At 34.9% G+C, this 17,160-nt stretch overlaps 1 protein-coding gene across 1 annotated transcript in view; it reads right to left on the reverse strand.

The window, feature by feature from the left end:
• The window catches only part of LOC137255583 (trichohyalin-like), a 48,876-nt gene extending 32,012 nt beyond the window's left edge, over positions 1–16,864 (reverse strand). Inside the window, exons 1-42 of the mRNA XM_067793006.1 lie at positions 16,743–16,864; positions 16,447–16,479; positions 16,022–16,075; positions 15,740–15,805; positions 15,373–15,429; positions 15,084–15,140; positions 14,586–14,642; positions 14,297–14,353; positions 13,799–13,855; positions 13,510–13,566; positions 13,013–13,069; positions 12,724–12,780; positions 12,227–12,283; positions 11,938–11,994; positions 11,443–11,499; positions 11,154–11,210; positions 10,657–10,713; positions 10,368–10,424; positions 9,871–9,927; positions 9,582–9,638; positions 9,085–9,141; positions 8,796–8,852; positions 8,302–8,358; positions 8,013–8,069; positions 7,230–7,286; positions 6,735–6,791; positions 6,446–6,502; positions 5,663–5,719; positions 5,168–5,224; positions 4,879–4,935; positions 4,385–4,441; positions 4,096–4,152; positions 3,598–3,654; positions 3,309–3,365; positions 2,814–2,870; positions 2,525–2,581; positions 2,030–2,086; positions 1,741–1,797; positions 1,243–1,299; positions 954–1,010; positions 459–515; positions 170–226 (exon numbers count right to left, since the gene is read on the reverse strand). Coding sequence (XP_067649107.1) covers positions 170–226; positions 459–515; positions 954–1,010; positions 1,243–1,299; positions 1,741–1,797; positions 2,030–2,086; positions 2,525–2,581; positions 2,814–2,870; positions 3,309–3,365; positions 3,598–3,654; positions 4,096–4,152; positions 4,385–4,441; positions 4,879–4,935; positions 5,168–5,224; positions 5,663–5,719; positions 6,446–6,502; positions 6,735–6,791; positions 7,230–7,286; positions 8,013–8,069; positions 8,302–8,358; positions 8,796–8,852; positions 9,085–9,141; positions 9,582–9,638; positions 9,871–9,927; positions 10,368–10,424; positions 10,657–10,713; positions 11,154–11,210; positions 11,443–11,499; positions 11,938–11,994; positions 12,227–12,283; positions 12,724–12,780; positions 13,013–13,069; positions 13,510–13,566; positions 13,799–13,855; positions 14,297–14,353; positions 14,586–14,642; positions 15,084–15,140; positions 15,373–15,429; positions 15,740–15,805; positions 16,022–16,075; positions 16,447–16,479; positions 16,743–16,845 — 2,422 coding nt within the window. The 5' untranslated portion in view covers positions 16,846–16,864. The remainder of the gene's footprint in view (positions 1–169; positions 227–458; positions 516–953; positions 1,011–1,242; positions 1,300–1,740; positions 1,798–2,029; positions 2,087–2,524; positions 2,582–2,813; positions 2,871–3,308; positions 3,366–3,597; positions 3,655–4,095; positions 4,153–4,384; positions 4,442–4,878; positions 4,936–5,167; positions 5,225–5,662; positions 5,720–6,445; positions 6,503–6,734; positions 6,792–7,229; positions 7,287–8,012; positions 8,070–8,301; positions 8,359–8,795; positions 8,853–9,084; positions 9,142–9,581; positions 9,639–9,870; positions 9,928–10,367; positions 10,425–10,656; positions 10,714–11,153; positions 11,211–11,442; positions 11,500–11,937; positions 11,995–12,226; positions 12,284–12,723; positions 12,781–13,012; positions 13,070–13,509; positions 13,567–13,798; positions 13,856–14,296; positions 14,354–14,585; positions 14,643–15,083; positions 15,141–15,372; positions 15,430–15,739; positions 15,806–16,021; positions 16,076–16,446; positions 16,480–16,742) is intronic.
• Positions 16,865–17,160: the final 296 nt, after the last annotated feature.

A 17,160-nucleotide genomic window follows, 5' to 3' on the forward strand; every position in this document is an offset into this window, starting at 1 on the left:
GTTGCCTTCTAGAGATGTTCAAGTCTGCAGTGTTAAAAGAGAGAGTACCTTAGAGTCCGTCTTTCACCAATTAAATGCCTGTCGTTTGTAAGTAATGATTACTTAAAAAAAAAAGAAACCCAAACGGAGTTACTGTTGCCCACCGTGAGAATGTGGTAGTATTTCTTACCTTCCTCATCTACTTCGTCCTCCTCATCTTCTTCGTCTTCCTCATCTTCTTCGTCTTCTAAACATATAGGAAGAATATTGTATTTCAAACCCGGATAAGACTGATTGGTTTGTGTTTAAATCAAGGAAGTAAATTGGTCTTGTTTATTATATATTTACCAGTACACAGTATCATATTTTAGAAATCTTTACATCTTGTCCTTCACTAGTAGAATTTCTGTGGCATGTAGGTAATAGAGGAAAAGCTAATGAAGGAACTTAAACTGGAAATAGAAGGTAGTATTTCTAACCGTCTTCCTCATCTTCATCTTCGTCTTCATCACGTTTTCTTCGTTTTTCATCTTCATCTAGAATAATCATGGACTATAATGTTGCATTGCAGCACCAAAGGAACAATATTCTTAAGATTATTTGTTTCCATATGAAAGAGTAGAGCTGCCATGATAGCATTGCATGGGTTCAGTGATGTTTCTTGTCAATATATATAGATGTGCAGTATGAGTATTTTCACTTTTTGAATCAGTCTTGAATGTGGGTAATGATACTGATGGATAATGGGTATTGCCACTTGAGAGCATTTTTTCCATCTGTATATCGTTTAATACAGTGGAGATATGTTGCCTTCTAGAGATGTTCAAGTCTGCAGTGTTAAAAGAGAGAGTACCTTAGAGTCCGTCTTTCACCAATTAAATGCCTGTCGTTTGTAAGTAATGATTATTTTTAAAAAAAAGAAACCCAAACGCAATTACTATTGCCCACCGTGAGAATGTGGTAGTATTTCTTACCTTCCTCATCTACTTCGTCCTCCTCATCTTCTTCGTCTTCCTCATCTTCTTCGTCTTCTAAACATATAGGAAGAATATTGTATTTCAAACCCGGATAAGACTGATTAGTTTGTGTTTAAATCAAGGAAGTAAATTGGTCTTGTTTATTATATATTTACCAGTACACAGTATCATATTTTAGAAATCTTTACATCTTGTCCTTCACTAGTAGAATTTCTGTGGCATGTAGGTAATAGAGGAAAAGCTAATGAAGGAACTCAAACTGGAAATAGAAGTTAGTATTTCTAACCGTCTTCCTCATCTTCATCTTCGTCATCATCACGTTTTCTTCGTTTTTCATCTTCATCTAGAATAATCATGGACTATAATGTTGCATTGCAGCAGCAAAGGAACAATATTCTTAAGATTATTTGTTTCCATATGAAAGAGTAGAGCTGCCATGATAGCATTGCATGGGTTCAGTGATGTTTCTTGTCAATATATATAGATGTGCAGTATGAGTATTTTCACTTTTTGAATCAGTCTTGAATGTGGGTAATGATACTGATGGATAATGGGTATTGCCACTTGAGAGCATTTTTTCCATCTGTATATCGTTTAATACAGTGGACATATGTTGCCTTCTAGAGATGTTCAAGTCTGCAGTGTTAAATGAGAGAGTACCTTATAGTCCGTCTTTCACCAATTAAATGCCTGTCGTTTGTAAGTAATGATTATTTGAAAAAAGAAAAAGAAACCCAAACCCAATTACTATTGCCCACCGTGAGAATGTGGTAGTATTTCTTACCTTCCTCATCTACTTCGTCCTCCTCATCTTCTTCGTCTTCCTCATCTTCTTCGTCTTCTAAACATATAGGAAGAATATTGTATTTCAAACCCGAACAAGATTCATTCGTATGTGTTCAAATCAAGGAAGTAAATTGGTCTTGTTTATTATATATTTACCAGTACACGGTATCATATTTTAGAAATCTTTACATCTTGTCCTTCACTAGTAGAATTTCTGTGGCATGTAGGTAATAGAGGAAAAGCTAATGAAGGAACTTAAACTGGAAATAGAAGGTAGTATTTCTAACCGTCTTCCTCATCTTCATCTTCGTCTTCATCACGTTTTCTTCGTTTTTCATCTTCATCTAGAATAATCATGGAATATATTGTTGCATTGCAGCAGCAAAGGAACAATATTCTTAAGATTATTTGTTTCCATATGAAAGAGTAGAGCTGCCATGATAGCATTGGATCGGTTCAGTGATGTTTCTTGTCAATATATAAAGATGTGCAGTATGAGTATTTTCACTTTTTGAATCAGTCTTGAATGTGGGTAATGATACTGATGGATAATGGGTATTGCCACTTGAGAGCATTTTTTCCATCTGTATATCGTTTAATACAGTGGACATATGTTGCCTTCTAGAGATGTTCAAGTCTGCAGTGTTAAAAGAGAGAGTACCTTAGAGTCCGTCTTTCACCAATTAAATGCCTGTCGTTTGTAAGTAATGATTACTTAAAAAAAAAAGAAACCCAAACGGAGTTACTGTTGCCCACCGTGAGAATGTGGTAGTATTTCTTACCTTCCTCATCTACTTCGTCCTCCTCATCTTCTTCGTCTTCCTCATCTTCTTCGTCTTCTAAACATATAGGAAGAATATTGTATTTCAAACCCGGATAAGACTGATTGGTTTGTGTTTAAATCAAGGAAGTAAATTGGTCTTGTTTATTATATATTTACCAGTACACAGTATCATATTTTAGAAATCTTTACATCTTGTCCTTCACTAGTAGAATTTCTGTGGCATGTAGGTAATAGAGGAAAAGCTAATGAAGGAACTTAAACTGGAAATAGAAGGTAGTATTTCTAACCGTCTTCCTCATCTTCATCTTCGTCTTCATCACGTTTTCTTCGTTTTTCATCTTCATCTAGAATAATCATGGACTATAATGTTGCATTGCAGCACCAAAGGAACAATATTCTTAAGATTATTTGTTTCCATATGAAAGAGTAGAGCTGCCATGATAGCATTGCATGGGTTCAGTGATGTTTCTTGTCAATATATATAGATGTGCAGTATGAGTATTTTCACTTTTTGAATCAGTCTTGAATGTGGGTAATGATACTGATGGATAATGGGTATTGCCACTTGAGAGCATTTTTTCCATCTGTATATCGTTTAATACAGTGGAGATATGTTGCCTTCTAGAGATGTTCAAGTCTGCAGTGTTAAAAGAGAGAGTACCTTAGAGTCCGTCTTTCACCAATTAAATGCCTGTCGTTTGTAAGTAATGATTATTTTTAAAAAAAAGAAACCCAAACGCAATTACTATTGCCCACCGTGAGAATGTGGTAGTATTTCTTACCTTCCTCATCTACTTCGTCCTCCTCATCTTCTTCGTCTTCCTCATCTTCTTCGTCTTCTAAACATATAGGAAGAATATTGTATTTCAAACCCGGATAAGACTGATTAGTTTGTGTTTAAATCAAGGAAGTAAATTGGTCTTGTTTATTATATATTTACCAGTACACAGTATCATATTTTAGAAATCTTTACATCTTGTCCTTCACTAGTAGAATTTCTGTGGCATGTAGGTAATAGAGGAAAAGCTAATGAAGGAACTCAAACTGGAAATAGAAGTTAGTATTTCTAACCGTCTTCCTCATCTTCATCTTCGTCATCATCACGTTTTCTTCGTTTTTCATCTTCATCTAGAATAATCATGGACTATAATGTTGCATTGCAGCAGCAAAGGAACAATATTCTTAAGATTATTTGTTTCCATATGAAAGAGTAGAGCTGCCATGATAGCATTGCATGGGTTCAGTGATGTTTCTTGTCAATATATATAGATGTGCAGTATGAGTATTTTCACTTTTTGAATCAGTCTTGAATGTGGGTAATGATACTGATGGATAATGGGTATTGCCACTTGAGAGCATTTTTTCCATCTGTATATCGTTTAATACAGTGGACATATGTTGCCTTCTAGAGATGTTCAAGTCTGCAGTGTTAAATGAGAGAGTACCTTATAGTCCGTCTTTCACCAATTAAATGCCTGTCGTTTGTAAGTAATGATTATTTGAAAAAAGAAAAAGAAACCCAAACGCAATTACTATTGCCCACCGTGAGAATGTGGTAGTATTTCTTACCTTCCTCATCTACTTCGTCCTCCTCATCTTCTTCGTCTTCCTCATCTTCTTCGTCTTCTAAACATATAGGAAGAATTATGTATTTCAAACCCGGATAAGACTGATTGGTTTGTGTTTAAATCAAGGAAGTAAATTGGTCTTGTTTATTATATATTTACCAGTACACAGTATCATATTTTAGAAATCTTTACATCTTGTCCTTCACTAGTAGAATTTCTGTGGCATGTAGGTAATAGAGGAAAAGCTAATGAAGGAACTTAAACTGGAAATAGAAGGTAGTATTTCTAACCGTCTTCCTCATCTTCATCTTCGTCTTCATCACGTTTTCTTCGTTTTTCATCTTCATCTAGAATAATCATGGACTATAATGTTGCATTGCAGCACCAAAGGAACAATATTCTTAAGATTATTTGTTTCCATATGAAAGAGTAGAGCTGCCATGATAGCATTGGATCGGTTCAGTGATGTTTCTTGTCAATATATATAGATGTGCAGTATGAGTATTTTCACTTTTTGAATCAGTCTTGAATGTGGGTAATGATACTGATGGATAATGGGTATTGCCACTTGAGAGCATTTTTTCCATCTGTATATCGTTTAATACAGTGGACATATGTTGCCTTCTAGAGATGTTCAAGTCTGCAGTGTTAAAAGAGAGAGTACCTTATAGTCCGTCTTTCACCAATTAAATGCCTGTCGTTTGTAAGTAATGATTATTTAAAAAAAAAGAAACCCAAACGCACTTACTATTGCCCACCGTGAGAATGTGGTAGTATTTCTTACCTTCCTCATCTACTTCGTCCTCCTCATCTTCTTCGTCTTCCTCATCTTCTTCGTCTTCTAAACATATAGGAAGAATATTGTATTTCAAACCCGGATAAGACTGATTGGTTTGTGTTTAAATCAAGGAAGTAAATTGGTCTTGTTTATTATATATTTACCAGTACACAGTATCATATTTTAGAAATCTTTACATCTTGTCCTTCACTAGTAGAATTTCTGTGGCATGTAGGTAATAGAGGAAAAGCTAATGAAGGAACTTAAACTGGAAATAGAAGGTAGTATTTCTAACCGTCTTCCTCATCTTCATCTTCGTCATCATCACGTTTTCTTCGTTTTTCATCTTCATCTAGAATAATCATGGACTATAATGTTGCATTGCAGCACCAAAGGAACAATATTCTTAAGATTATTTGTTTCCATATGAAAGAGTAGAGCTGCCATGATAGCATTGCATGGGTTCAGTGATGTTTCTTGTCAATATATATAGATGTGCAGTATGAGTATTTTCACTTTTTGAATCAGTCTTGAATGTGGGTAATGATACTGATGGATAATGGGTATTGCCACTTGAGAGCATTTTTTCCATCTGTATATCGTTTAATACAGTGGACATATGTTGCCTTCTAGAGATGTTCAAGTCTGCAGTGTTAAAAGAGAGAGTACCTTAGAGTCCGTCTTTCACCAATTAAATGCCTGTCGTTTGTAAGTAATGATTATTTAAAAAAAAAAGAAACCCAAACGCAATTACTATTGCCCACCGTGAGAATGTGGTAGTATTTCTTACCTTCCTCATCTACTTCGTCCTCCTCATCTTCTTCGTCTTCCTCATCTTCTTCGTCTTCTAAACATATAGGAAGAATATTGTATTTCAAACCCGGATAAGACTGATTGGTTTGTGTTTAAATCAAGGAAGTAAATTGGTCTTGTTTATTATATATTTACCAGTACACAGTATCATATTTTAGAAATCTTTACATCTTGTCCTTCACTAGTAGAATTTCTGTGGCATGTAGGTAATAGAGGAAAAGCTAATGAAGGAACTTAAACTGGAAATAGAAGGTAGTATTTCTAATCGTCTTCCTCATCTTCATCTTCGTCTTCATCACGTTTTCTTCGTTTTTCATCTTCATCTAGAATAATCATGGACTATAATGTTGCATTGCAGCACCAAAGGAACAATATTCTTAAGATTATTTGTTTCCATATGAAAGAGTATAGCTACCATGATAGCATTGCATGGGTTCAGTGATGTTTCTTGTCAATATATATAGATGTGCAGTATGAGTATTTTCACTTTTTGAATCAGTCTTGAATGTGGGTAATGATACTGATGGATAATGGGTATTGCCACTTGAGAGCATTTTTTCCATCTGTATATCGTTTAATACAGTGGACATATGTTGCCTTCTAGAGATGTTCAAGTCTGCAGTGTTAAAAGAGAGAGTTCCTTAGAGTCCGTCTTTCACCAATTAAATGCCTGTCGTTTGTAAGTAATGATTATATAAAAAAAAAGAAACCCAAACGGAATTACTATTGCCCACCGTGAGAATGTGGTAGTATTTCTTACCTTCCTCATCTACTTCGTCCTCCTCATCTTCTTCGTCTTCCTCATCTTCTTCGTCTTCTAAACATATAGGAAGAATATTGTATTTCAAACCCGGATAAGACTGATTGGTTTGTGTTTAAATCAAGGAAGTAAATTGGTCTTGTTTATTATATATTTACCAGTACACAGTATCATATTTTAGAAATCTTTACATCTTGTCCTTCACTAGTAGAATTTCTGTGGCATGTAGGTAATAGAGGAAAAGCTAATGAAGGAACTTAAACTGGAAATAGAAGGTAGTATTTCTAACCGTCTTCCTCATCTTCATCTTCGTCATCATCACGTTTTCTTCGTTTTTCATCTTCATCTAGAATAATCATGGACTATAATGTTGCATTGCAGCACCAAAGGAACAATATTCTTAAGATTATTTGTTTCCATATGAAAGAGTAGAGCTGCCATGATAGCATTGCATGGGTTCAGTGATGTTTCTTGTCAATATATATAGATGTGCAGTATGAGTATTTTCACTTTTTGAATCAGTCTTGAATGTGGGTAATGATACTGATGGATAATGGGTATTGCCACTTGAGAGCATTTTTTCCATCTGTATATCGTTTAATACAGTGGACATATGTTGCCTTCTAGAGATGTTCAAGTCTGCAGTGTTAAAAGAGAGAGTACCTTAGAGTCCGTCTTTCACCAATTAAATGCCTGTCGTTTGTAAGTAATGATTATTTAAAAAAAAAAGAAACCCAAACGCAATTACTATTGCCCACCGTGAGAATGTGGTAGTATTTCTTACCTTCCTCATCTACTTCGTCCTCCTCATCTTCTTCGTCTTCCTCATCTTCTTCGTCTTCTAAACATATAGGAAGAATATTGTATTTCAAACCCGGATAAGACTGATTGGTTTGTGTTTAAATCAAGGAAGTAAATTGGTCTTGTTTATTATATATTTACCAGTACACAGTATCATATTTTAGAAATCTTTACATCTTGTTCTTCACTAGTAGAATTTCTGTGGCATGTAGGTAATAGAGGAAAAGCTAATGAAGGAACTTAAACTGGAAATAGAAGGTAGTATTTCTAATCGTCTTCCTCATCTTCATCTTCGTCTTCATCACGTTTTCTTCGTTTTTCATCTTCATCTAGAATAATCATGGACTATAATGTTGCATTGCAGCACCAAAGGAACAATATTCTTAAGATTATTTGTTTCCATATGAAAGAGTATAGCTACCATGATAGCATTGCATGGGTTCAGTGATGTTTCTTGTCAATATATATAGATGTGCAGTATGAGTATTTTCACTTTTTGAATCAGTCTTGAATGTGGGTAATGATACTGATGGATAATGGGTATTGCCACTTGAGAGCATTTTTTCCATCTGTATATCGTTTAATACAGTGGACATATGTTGCCTTCTAGAGATGTTCAAGTCTGCAGTGTTAAAAGAGAGAGTACCTTAGAGTCCGTCTTTCACCAATTAAATGCCTGTCGTTTGTAAGTAATGATTATATAAAAAAAAAGAAACCCAAACGCAATTACTATTGCCCACCGTGAGAATGTGGTAGTATTTCTTACCTTCCTCATCTACTTCGTCCTCCTCATCTTCTTCGTCTTCCTCATCTTCTTCGTCTTCTAAACATATAGGAAGAATTTTGTATTTCAAACCCGGATAAGACTGATTGGTTTGTGTTTAAATCAAGGAAGTAAATTGGTCTTGTTTATTATATATTTACCAGTACACAGTATCATATTTTAGAAATCTTTACATCTTGTCCTTCACTAGTAGAATTTCTGTGGCATGTAGGTAATAGAGGAAAAGCTAATGAAGGAACTTAAACTGGAAATAGAAGGTAGTATTTCTAACCGTCTTCCTCATCTTCATCTTCGTCTTCATCACGTTTTCTTCGTTTTTCATCTTCATCTAGAATAATCATGGACTATAATGTTGCATTGCAGCACCAAAGGAACAATATTCTTAAGATTATTTGTTTCCATATGAAAGAGTATAGCTGCCATGATAGCATTGCATGGGTTCAGTGATGTTTCTTGTCAATATATATAGATGTGCAGTATGAGTATTTTCACTTTTTGAATCAGTCTTGAATGTGGGTAATGATACTGATGGATAATGGGTATTGCCACTTGAGAGCATTTTTTCCATCTGTACATCGTTTAATACAGTGGAGATATGTTGCCTTCTAGAGATGTTCAAGTCTGCAGTGTTAAAAGAGAGAGTACCTTATAGTCCGTCTTTCACCAATTAAATGCCTGTCGTTTGTAAGTAATGATTATTTAAAAAAAAAGAAACCCAAACGCAATTTCTATTGCCCACCGTGAGAATGTGGTAGTATTTCTTACCTTCCTCATCTACTTCGTCCTCCTCATCTTCTTCGTCTTCCTCATCTTCTTCGTCTTCTAAACATATAGGAAGAATATTGTATTTCAAACCCGGATAAGACTGATTGGTTTGTGTTTAAATCAAGGAAGTAAATTGGTCTTGTTTATTATATATTTACCAGTACACAGTATCATTTTTTAGAAATCTTTACATCTTGTCCTTCACTAGTAGAATTTCTGTGGCATGTAGGTAATAGAGGAAAAGCTAATGAAGGAACTTAAACTGGAAATAGAAGGTAGTATTTCTAACCGTCTTCCTCATCTTCATCTTCGTCTTCATCACGTTTTCTTCGTTTTTCATCTTCATCTAGAATAATCATGGACTATAATGTTGCATTGCAGCACCAAAGGAACAATATTCTTAAGATTATTTGTTTCCATATGAAAGAGTAGAGCTGCCATGATAGCATTGCATGGGTTCAGTGATGTTTCTTGTCAATATATATAGATGTGCAGTATGAGTATTTTCACTTTTTGAATCAGTCTTGAATGTGGGTAATGATACTGATGGATAATGGGTATTGCCACTTGAGAGCATTTTTTCCATCTGTATATCGTTTAATACAGTGGATATATGTTGCCTTTAGAGATGTTCAAGTCTGCAGTGTTAAATGAGAGAGTACCTTATAGTCCGTCTTTCACCAATTAAATGCCTGTCGTTTGTAAGTAATGATTGTTTGAAAAAAGAAAAAGAAACCCAAACGCAATTACTATTGCCCACCGTGAGAATGTGGTAGTATTTCTTACCTTCCTCATCTACTTCGTCCTCCTCATCTTCTTCGTCTTCCTCATCTTCTTCGTCTTCTAAACATATAGGAAGAATATTGTATTTCAAACCCGGATAAGACTGATTAGTTTGTGTTTAAATCAAGGAAGTAAATTGGTCTTGTTTACTATATATTTACCAGTACACAGTATCATATTTTAGAAATCTTTACATCTTGTCCTTCACTAGTAGAATTTCTGTGGCATGTAGGTAATAGAGGAAAAGCTAATGAAGGAACTTAAACTGGAAATAGAAGGTAGTATTTCTAACCGTCTTCCTCATCTTCATCTTCGTCTTCATCACGTTTTCTTCGTTTTTCATCTTCATCTAGAATAATCATGGACTATAATGTTGCATTGCAGCACCAAAGGAACAATATTCTTAAGATTATTTGTTTCCATATGAAAGAGTAGAGCTGCCATGATAGCATTGCATGGGTTCAGTGATGTTTCTTGTCAATATATATAGATGTGCAGTATGAGTATTTTCACTTTTTGAATCAGTCTTGAATGTGGGTAATGATACTGATGGATAATGGGTATTGCCACTTGAGAGCATTTTTTCCATCTGTATATCGTTTAATACAGTGGATATATGTTGCCTTTAGAGATGTTCAAGTCTGCAGTGTTAAATGAGAGAGTACCTTATAGTCCGTCTTTCACCAATTAAATGCCTGTCGTTTGTAAGTAATGATTGTTTGAAAAAAGAAAAAGAAACCCAAACGCAATTACTATTGCCCACCGTGAGAATGTGGTAGTATTTCTTACCTTCCTCATCTACTTCGTCCTCCTCATCTTCTTCGTCTTCCTCATCTTCTTCGTCTTCTAAACATATAGGAAGAATATTGTATTTCAAACCCGGATAAGACTGATTAGTTTGTGTTTAAATCAAGGAAGTAAATTGGTCTTGTTTACTATATATTTACCAGTACACAGTATCATATTTTAGAAATCTTTACATCTTGTCCTTCACTAGTAGAATTTCTGTGGCATGTAGGTAATAGAGGAAAAGCTAATGAAGGAACTTAAACTGGAAATAGAAGGTAGTATTTCTAACCGTCTTCCTCATCTTCATCTTCGTCTTCATCACGTTTTCTTCGTTTTTCATCTTCATCTAGAATAATCATGGACTATAATGTTGCATTGCAGCACCAAAGGAACAATATTCTTAAGATTATTTGTTTCCATATGAAAGAGTAGAGCTGCCATGATAGCATTGCATGGGTTCAGTGATGTTTCTTGTCAATATATATAGATGTGCAGTATGAGTATTTTCACTTTTTGAATCAGTCTTGAATGTGGGTAATGATACTGATGGATAATGGGTATTGCCACTTGAGAGCATTTTTTCCATCTGTATATCGTTTAATACAGTGGATATATGTTGCCTTTAGAGATGTTCAAGTCTGCAGTGTTAAATGAGAGAGTACCTTATAGTCCGTCTTTCAGCAATTAAATGCCTGTCGTTTGTAAGTAATGATTGTTTGAAAAAAGAAAAAGAAACCCAAACGCAATTACTATTGCCCACCGTGAGAATGTGGTAGTATTTCTTACCTTCCTCATCTACTTCGTCCTCCTCATCTTCTTCGTCTTCCTCATCTTCTTCGTCTTCTAAACATATAGGAAGAATATTGTATTTCAAACCCGGATAAGACTGATTAGTTTGTGTTTAAATCAAGGAAGTAAATTGGTCTTGTTTACTATATATTTACCAGTACACAGTATCATATTTTAGAAATCTTTACATCTTGTCCTTCACTAGTAGAATTTCTGTGGCATGTAGGTAATAGAGGAAAAGCTAATGAAGGAACTTAAACTGGAAATAGAAGGTAGTATTTCTAACCGTCTTCCTCATCTTCATCTTCGTCTTCATCACGTTTTCTTCGTTTTTCATCTTCATCTAGAATAATCATGGACTATAATGTTGCATTGCAGCACCAAAGGAACAATATTCTTAAGATTATTTGTTTCCATATGAAAGAGTAGAGCTGCCATGATAGCATTGCATGGGTTCAGTGATGTTTCTTGTCAATATATATAGATGTGCAGTATGAGTATTTTCACTTTTTGAATCAGTCTTGAATGTGGGTAATGATACTGATGGATAATGGGTATTGCCACTTGAGAGCATTTTTTCCATCTGTATATCGTTTAATACAGTGGACATATGTTGCCTTCTAGAGATGTTCAAGTCTGCAGTGTTAAAAGAGAGAGTACCTTAGAGTCCGTCTTTCACCAATTAAATGCCTGTCGTTTGTAAGTAATGATTATTTTTAAAAAAAAGAAACCCAAACGCAATTACTATTGCCCACCGTGAGAATGTGGTAGCATTTTTTACCTTCCTCATCTACTTCGTCCTCCTCATCTTCTTCGTCTTCCTCATCTTCTTCGTCTTCTAAACATATAGGAAGAATATTGTATTTCAAACCCGGATAAGACTTATTGGTTTGTGTTTAAATCAAGGAAGTAAATTGGTCTTGTTTATTATATATTTACCAGTACACAGTATCATATTTTAGAAATCTTTACATCTTGTCCTTCACTAGTAGAATTTCTGTGGCATGTAGGTAATAGAGGAAAAGCTAATGAAGGAACTTAAACTGGAAATAGAAGGTAGTATTTCTAACCGTCTTCCTCATCTTCATCTTCGTCTTCATCACGTTTTCTTCGTTTTTCATCTTCATCTAGAATAATCATGGACTATAATGTTGCATTGCAGCACCAAAGGAACAATATTCTTAAGATTATTTGTTTCCATATGAAAGAGTAGAGCTGCCATGATAGCATTGCATGGGTTCAGTGATGTTTCTTGTCAATATATATAGATGTGCAGTATGAGTATTTTCACTTTTTGAATCAGTCTTGAATGTGGGTAATGATACTGATGGATAATGGGTATTGCCACTTGAGAGCATTTTTTCCATCTGTATATCGTTTAATACAGTGGATATATGTTGCCTTTAGAGATGTTCAAGTCTGCAGTGTTAAATGAGAGAGTACCTTATAGTCCGTCTTTCACCAATTAAATGCCTGTCGTTTGTAAGTAATGATTGTTTGAAAAAAGAAAAAGAAACCCAAACGCAATTACTATTGCCCACCGTGAGAATGTGGTAGTATTTCTTACCTTCCTCATCTACTTCGTCCTCCTCATCTTCTTCGTCTTCCTCATCTTCTTCGTCTTCTAAACATATAGGAAGAATATTGTATTTCAAACCCGGATAAGACTGATTAGTTTGTGTTTAAACCAAGGAAGTAAATTGGTCTTGTTTACTATATATTTACCAGTACACAGTATCATATTTTAGAAATCTTTACATCTTGTCCTTCACTAGTAGAATTTCTGTGGCATGTAGGTAATAGAGGAAAAGCTAATGAAGGAACTTAAACTGGAAATAGAAGGTAGTATTTCTAACCGTCTTCCTCATCTTCATCTTCGTCTTCATCACGTTTTCTTCGTTTTTCATCTTCATCTAGAATAATCATGGACTATAATGTTGCATTGCAGCACCAAAGGAACAATATTCTTAAGATTATTTGTTTCCATATGAAAGAGTAGAGCTGCCATGATAGCATTGCATGGGTTCAGTGATGTTTCTTGTCAATATATATAGATGTGCAGTATGAGTATTTTCACTTTTTGAATCAGTCTTGAATGTGGGTAATGATACTGATGGATAATGGGTATTGCCACTTGAGAGCATTTTTTCCATCTGTATATCGTTTAATACAGTGGATATATGTTGCCTTTAGAGATGTTCAAGTCTGCAGTGTTAAATGAGAGAGTACCTTATAGTCCGTCTTTCACCAATTAAATGCCTGTCGTTTGTAAGTAATGATTGTTTGAAAAAAGAAAAAGAAACCCAAACGCAATTACTATTGCCCACCGTGAGAATGTGGTAGTATTTCTTACCTTCCTCATCTACTTCGTCCTCCTCATCTTCTTCGTCTTCCTCATCTTCTTCGTCTTCTAAACATATAGGAAGAATATTGTATTTCAAACCCGGATAAGACTTATTGGTTTGTGTTTAAATCAAGGAAGTAAATTGGTCTTGTTTATTATATATTTACCAGTACACAGTATCATATTTTAGAAATCTTTACATCTTGTCCTTCACTAGTAGAATTTCTGTGGCATGTAGGTAATAGAGGAAAAGCTAATGAAGGAACTTAAACTGGAAATAGAAGGTAGTATTTCTAACCGTCTTCCTCATCTTCATCTTCGTCTTCATCACGTTTTCTTCGTTTTTCATCTTCATCTAGAATAATCATGGACTATAATGTTGCATTGCAGCACCAAAGGAACAATATTCTTAAGATTATTTGTTTCCATATGAAAGAGTAGAGCTGCCATGATAGCATTGCATGGGTTCAGTGATGTTTCTTGTCAATATATATAGATGTGCAGTATGAGTATTTTCACTTTTTGAATCAGTCTTGAATGTGGGTAATGATACTGATGGATAATGATTATTGCCACTTGAGAGCATTTTTTCCATCTGTATATCGTTTAATACAGTGGATATATGTTGCCTTCTAGAGATGTTCAAGTCTGCAGTGTTAAATGAGAGAGTACCTTATAGTCCGTCTTTCAGCAATTAAATGCCTGTCGATTGTAAGTAATGATTGTTTGAAAAAAGAAAAAGAAACCCAAACGCAATTACTATTGCCCACCGTGAGAATGTGGTAGTATTTCTTACCTTCCTCATCTACTTCGTCTTCCTCATCTTCTTCGTCTTCCTCATCTTCTTCGTCTTCTAAACATATAGGAAGAATATTGTATTTCAAACCCGGATAAGACTTATTGGTTTGTGTTTAAATCAAGGAAGTAAATTGGTCTTGTTTATTATATATTTACCAGTACACAGTATCATATTTTAGAAATCTTTACATCTTGTCCTTCACTAGTAGAATTTCTGTGGCATGTAGGTAATAGAGGAAAAGCTAATGAAGGAACTTAAACTGGAAATGGAAGGTAGTATTTCTAACCGTCTTCCTCATCTTCATCTTCGTCTTCATCACGTTTTCTTCGTTTTTCATCTTCATCTAGAATAATCATGGACTATAATGTTGCATTGCAGCACCAAAGGAACAATATTCTTAAGATTATTTGTTTCCATATGAAAGAGTAGAGCTGCCATGATAGCATTGCATGGGTTCAGTGATGTTTCTTGTCAATATATATAGATGTGCAGTATGAGTATTTTCACTTTTTGAATCAGTCTTGAATGTGGGTAATGATACTGATGGATAATGGGTATTGCCACTTGAGAGCATTTTTTCCATCTGTATATCGTTTAATACAGTGGACATATGTTGCCTTCTAGAGATGTTCAAGTCTGCAGTGTTAAATGAGAGAGTACCTTATAGTCCGTCTTTCACCAATTAAATGCCTGTCGTTTGTAAGTAATGATTGTTTGAAAAAAGAAAAAGAAACCCAAACGCAATTACTATTGCCCACCGTGAGAATGTGGTAGTATTTTTTACCTTCCTCATCTACTTCGTCCTCCTCATCTTCTTCGTCTTCCTCATCTTCTTCGTCTTCTAAACATATAGGAAGAATATTGTATTTCAAACCCGGACAAGACTGATTAGTTTGTGTTTAAATCAAGGAAGTAAATTGGTCTTGTTTATTATATATTTACCAGTACACAGTATCATATTTTAGAAATCTTTACATCTTGTCCTTCACTAGTAGAATTTCTGTGGCATGTAGGTAATAGAGGAAAAGCTAATGAAGGAACATAAACCGGAAATAGAAGGTAGTATTTCTAACCGTTTTCCTCATCTTCATCTTCGTCTTCATCACGTTTTCTTCGTTTTTCATCTTCATCTAGAATAATCATGTAATCTTTATTGCATTACAAGTCGTGAGGAACTAATTTGATAAGATGATGCGTTTTCAGATAAAAGGTTTGAACGGAACGTGATAGTATTTCGAGGATTGAGCGGTATTTCATGCGAATATGGTAGAGTGAGTCTTAAATGTTTCTAATGATACTTATGTAAAGTGTTTATTCAAGAGATATTGCTTCTTTTGGTGTTTCTACCAGTTAAATATCTGTGGTGAGTGGTTAATGATTTTTTAAACGCAATAAATAATTACTGTGTTTTTTCTTTGAGAACTTTGCTTTATTTCTAACCTTCTGCATCTTCTTCATCCTCCTCATCTTCTTCATCGTCCTCATCTTCCTCAGCTTCTACATCTTCTAAACATATAGGAAGAACATTGTGTGTTAAATCCATTTATAATATATACAAGAAATTAAAGTGAATTGGTCGTGGTTATATATTTACCAGTACATAGTATCGGATGGCAATATTTAGATCTTGTCTTTCACTAGTAGAATTTTTGTGGCATGTAGGCAGTGGAGGAAAATCTATTGAACCATTTCATGTGTTATACAGGAGGTAGTTTTTCTAACCGTCTTCATCTTCATCTTCGCCTTCCTCACGTTTTCTGCGCTCTTCATCTTCATCTAGAATAATCACATAATAGGTCACTGCAACTCTGAAGACGTTCATAAAATCATCGTTTAAATGATTCAAGTGAATTCGAACTGTGTTCTATTGCGTAGAAATACATGATTTGATTTTCTTTACTTCTTGAAAAGGATGAATTCCAAATCTATACAATTTGCATCCTTAATATCTTGTCAGATCTTCACTATACTATTTTCTAAACTCCAAGACATGAACACGTTTTTTTGAAATCCTGACGGCCCACAAAGACGTAAATTTGACCATGCATATTTCTGCCAGGTATATTCACCAATATGATTTGCCCTCTTTCATCGTGATACATGTTTACATTTTACCCAATCTCGTGCAAGTACAAGGAACAGCTTACCAAGCGTATTCATACCCAGAGTGACCTCGGGATCTAAAAACAAAACGGTGATATCAGATGAAAATATAATACACCGATTTCCCCGACGAATTTGGCCGTTTTATTTTGAGGTACATATACTAGCAACCGCGTTTGTCAGCATTAAGACCAAAGATCTGTGCGTATTATTCAAATGAATGTCTAATGAAGAACCTCAGTTGAAAAGGCCCAAAATACCCGACAGTTTAGTTTAAGATAAGATAACTGTAACCACACGTGGAAATTATCCGTAGGTATTATCAATGAAAGTAGCTCACCGTCTCCAAATCTTGTTTGTTGCACGTGCCCATAGCGAAAGGCGCTGTTTGCAGCTGTATAGCTGCTAGTGGCAAACACTACCAGCAGAATCTGAATGAGCATCGTGTCCGTGCCTGTGTCTGATGGTATAGGTGGATGACGGCATCTTTATATATACCGTAGTGTGCACTCCAGCGTTGACGCTCTTGCAGCAGATGGGTCGTAAAAGCAACCTTATCATTCACGACTGAGTTCGTGAGATAAAAGATCTAAAACTAATAAAATTTTAGTTTCTTTACTAATGCCATTTAAGGTCTTACTGTAGGTACTACTGTTAATTGTCTACTCACTTTATACATTATCAAGCAATGCAAGAAAATAGTCTGGATGTTAGTAACTTCAAACTGACAAACACCATCTCAACACCAATTGCAGGAA

The sequence above is a fragment of the Haliotis asinina genome, chromosome 11 (genome assembly GCF_037392515.1).
Source record: "Haliotis asinina isolate JCU_RB_2024 chromosome 11, JCU_Hal_asi_v2, whole genome shotgun sequence".
Taxonomy (NCBI): Eukaryota; Metazoa; Mollusca; class Gastropoda; order Lepetellida; family Haliotidae; genus Haliotis; species Haliotis asinina.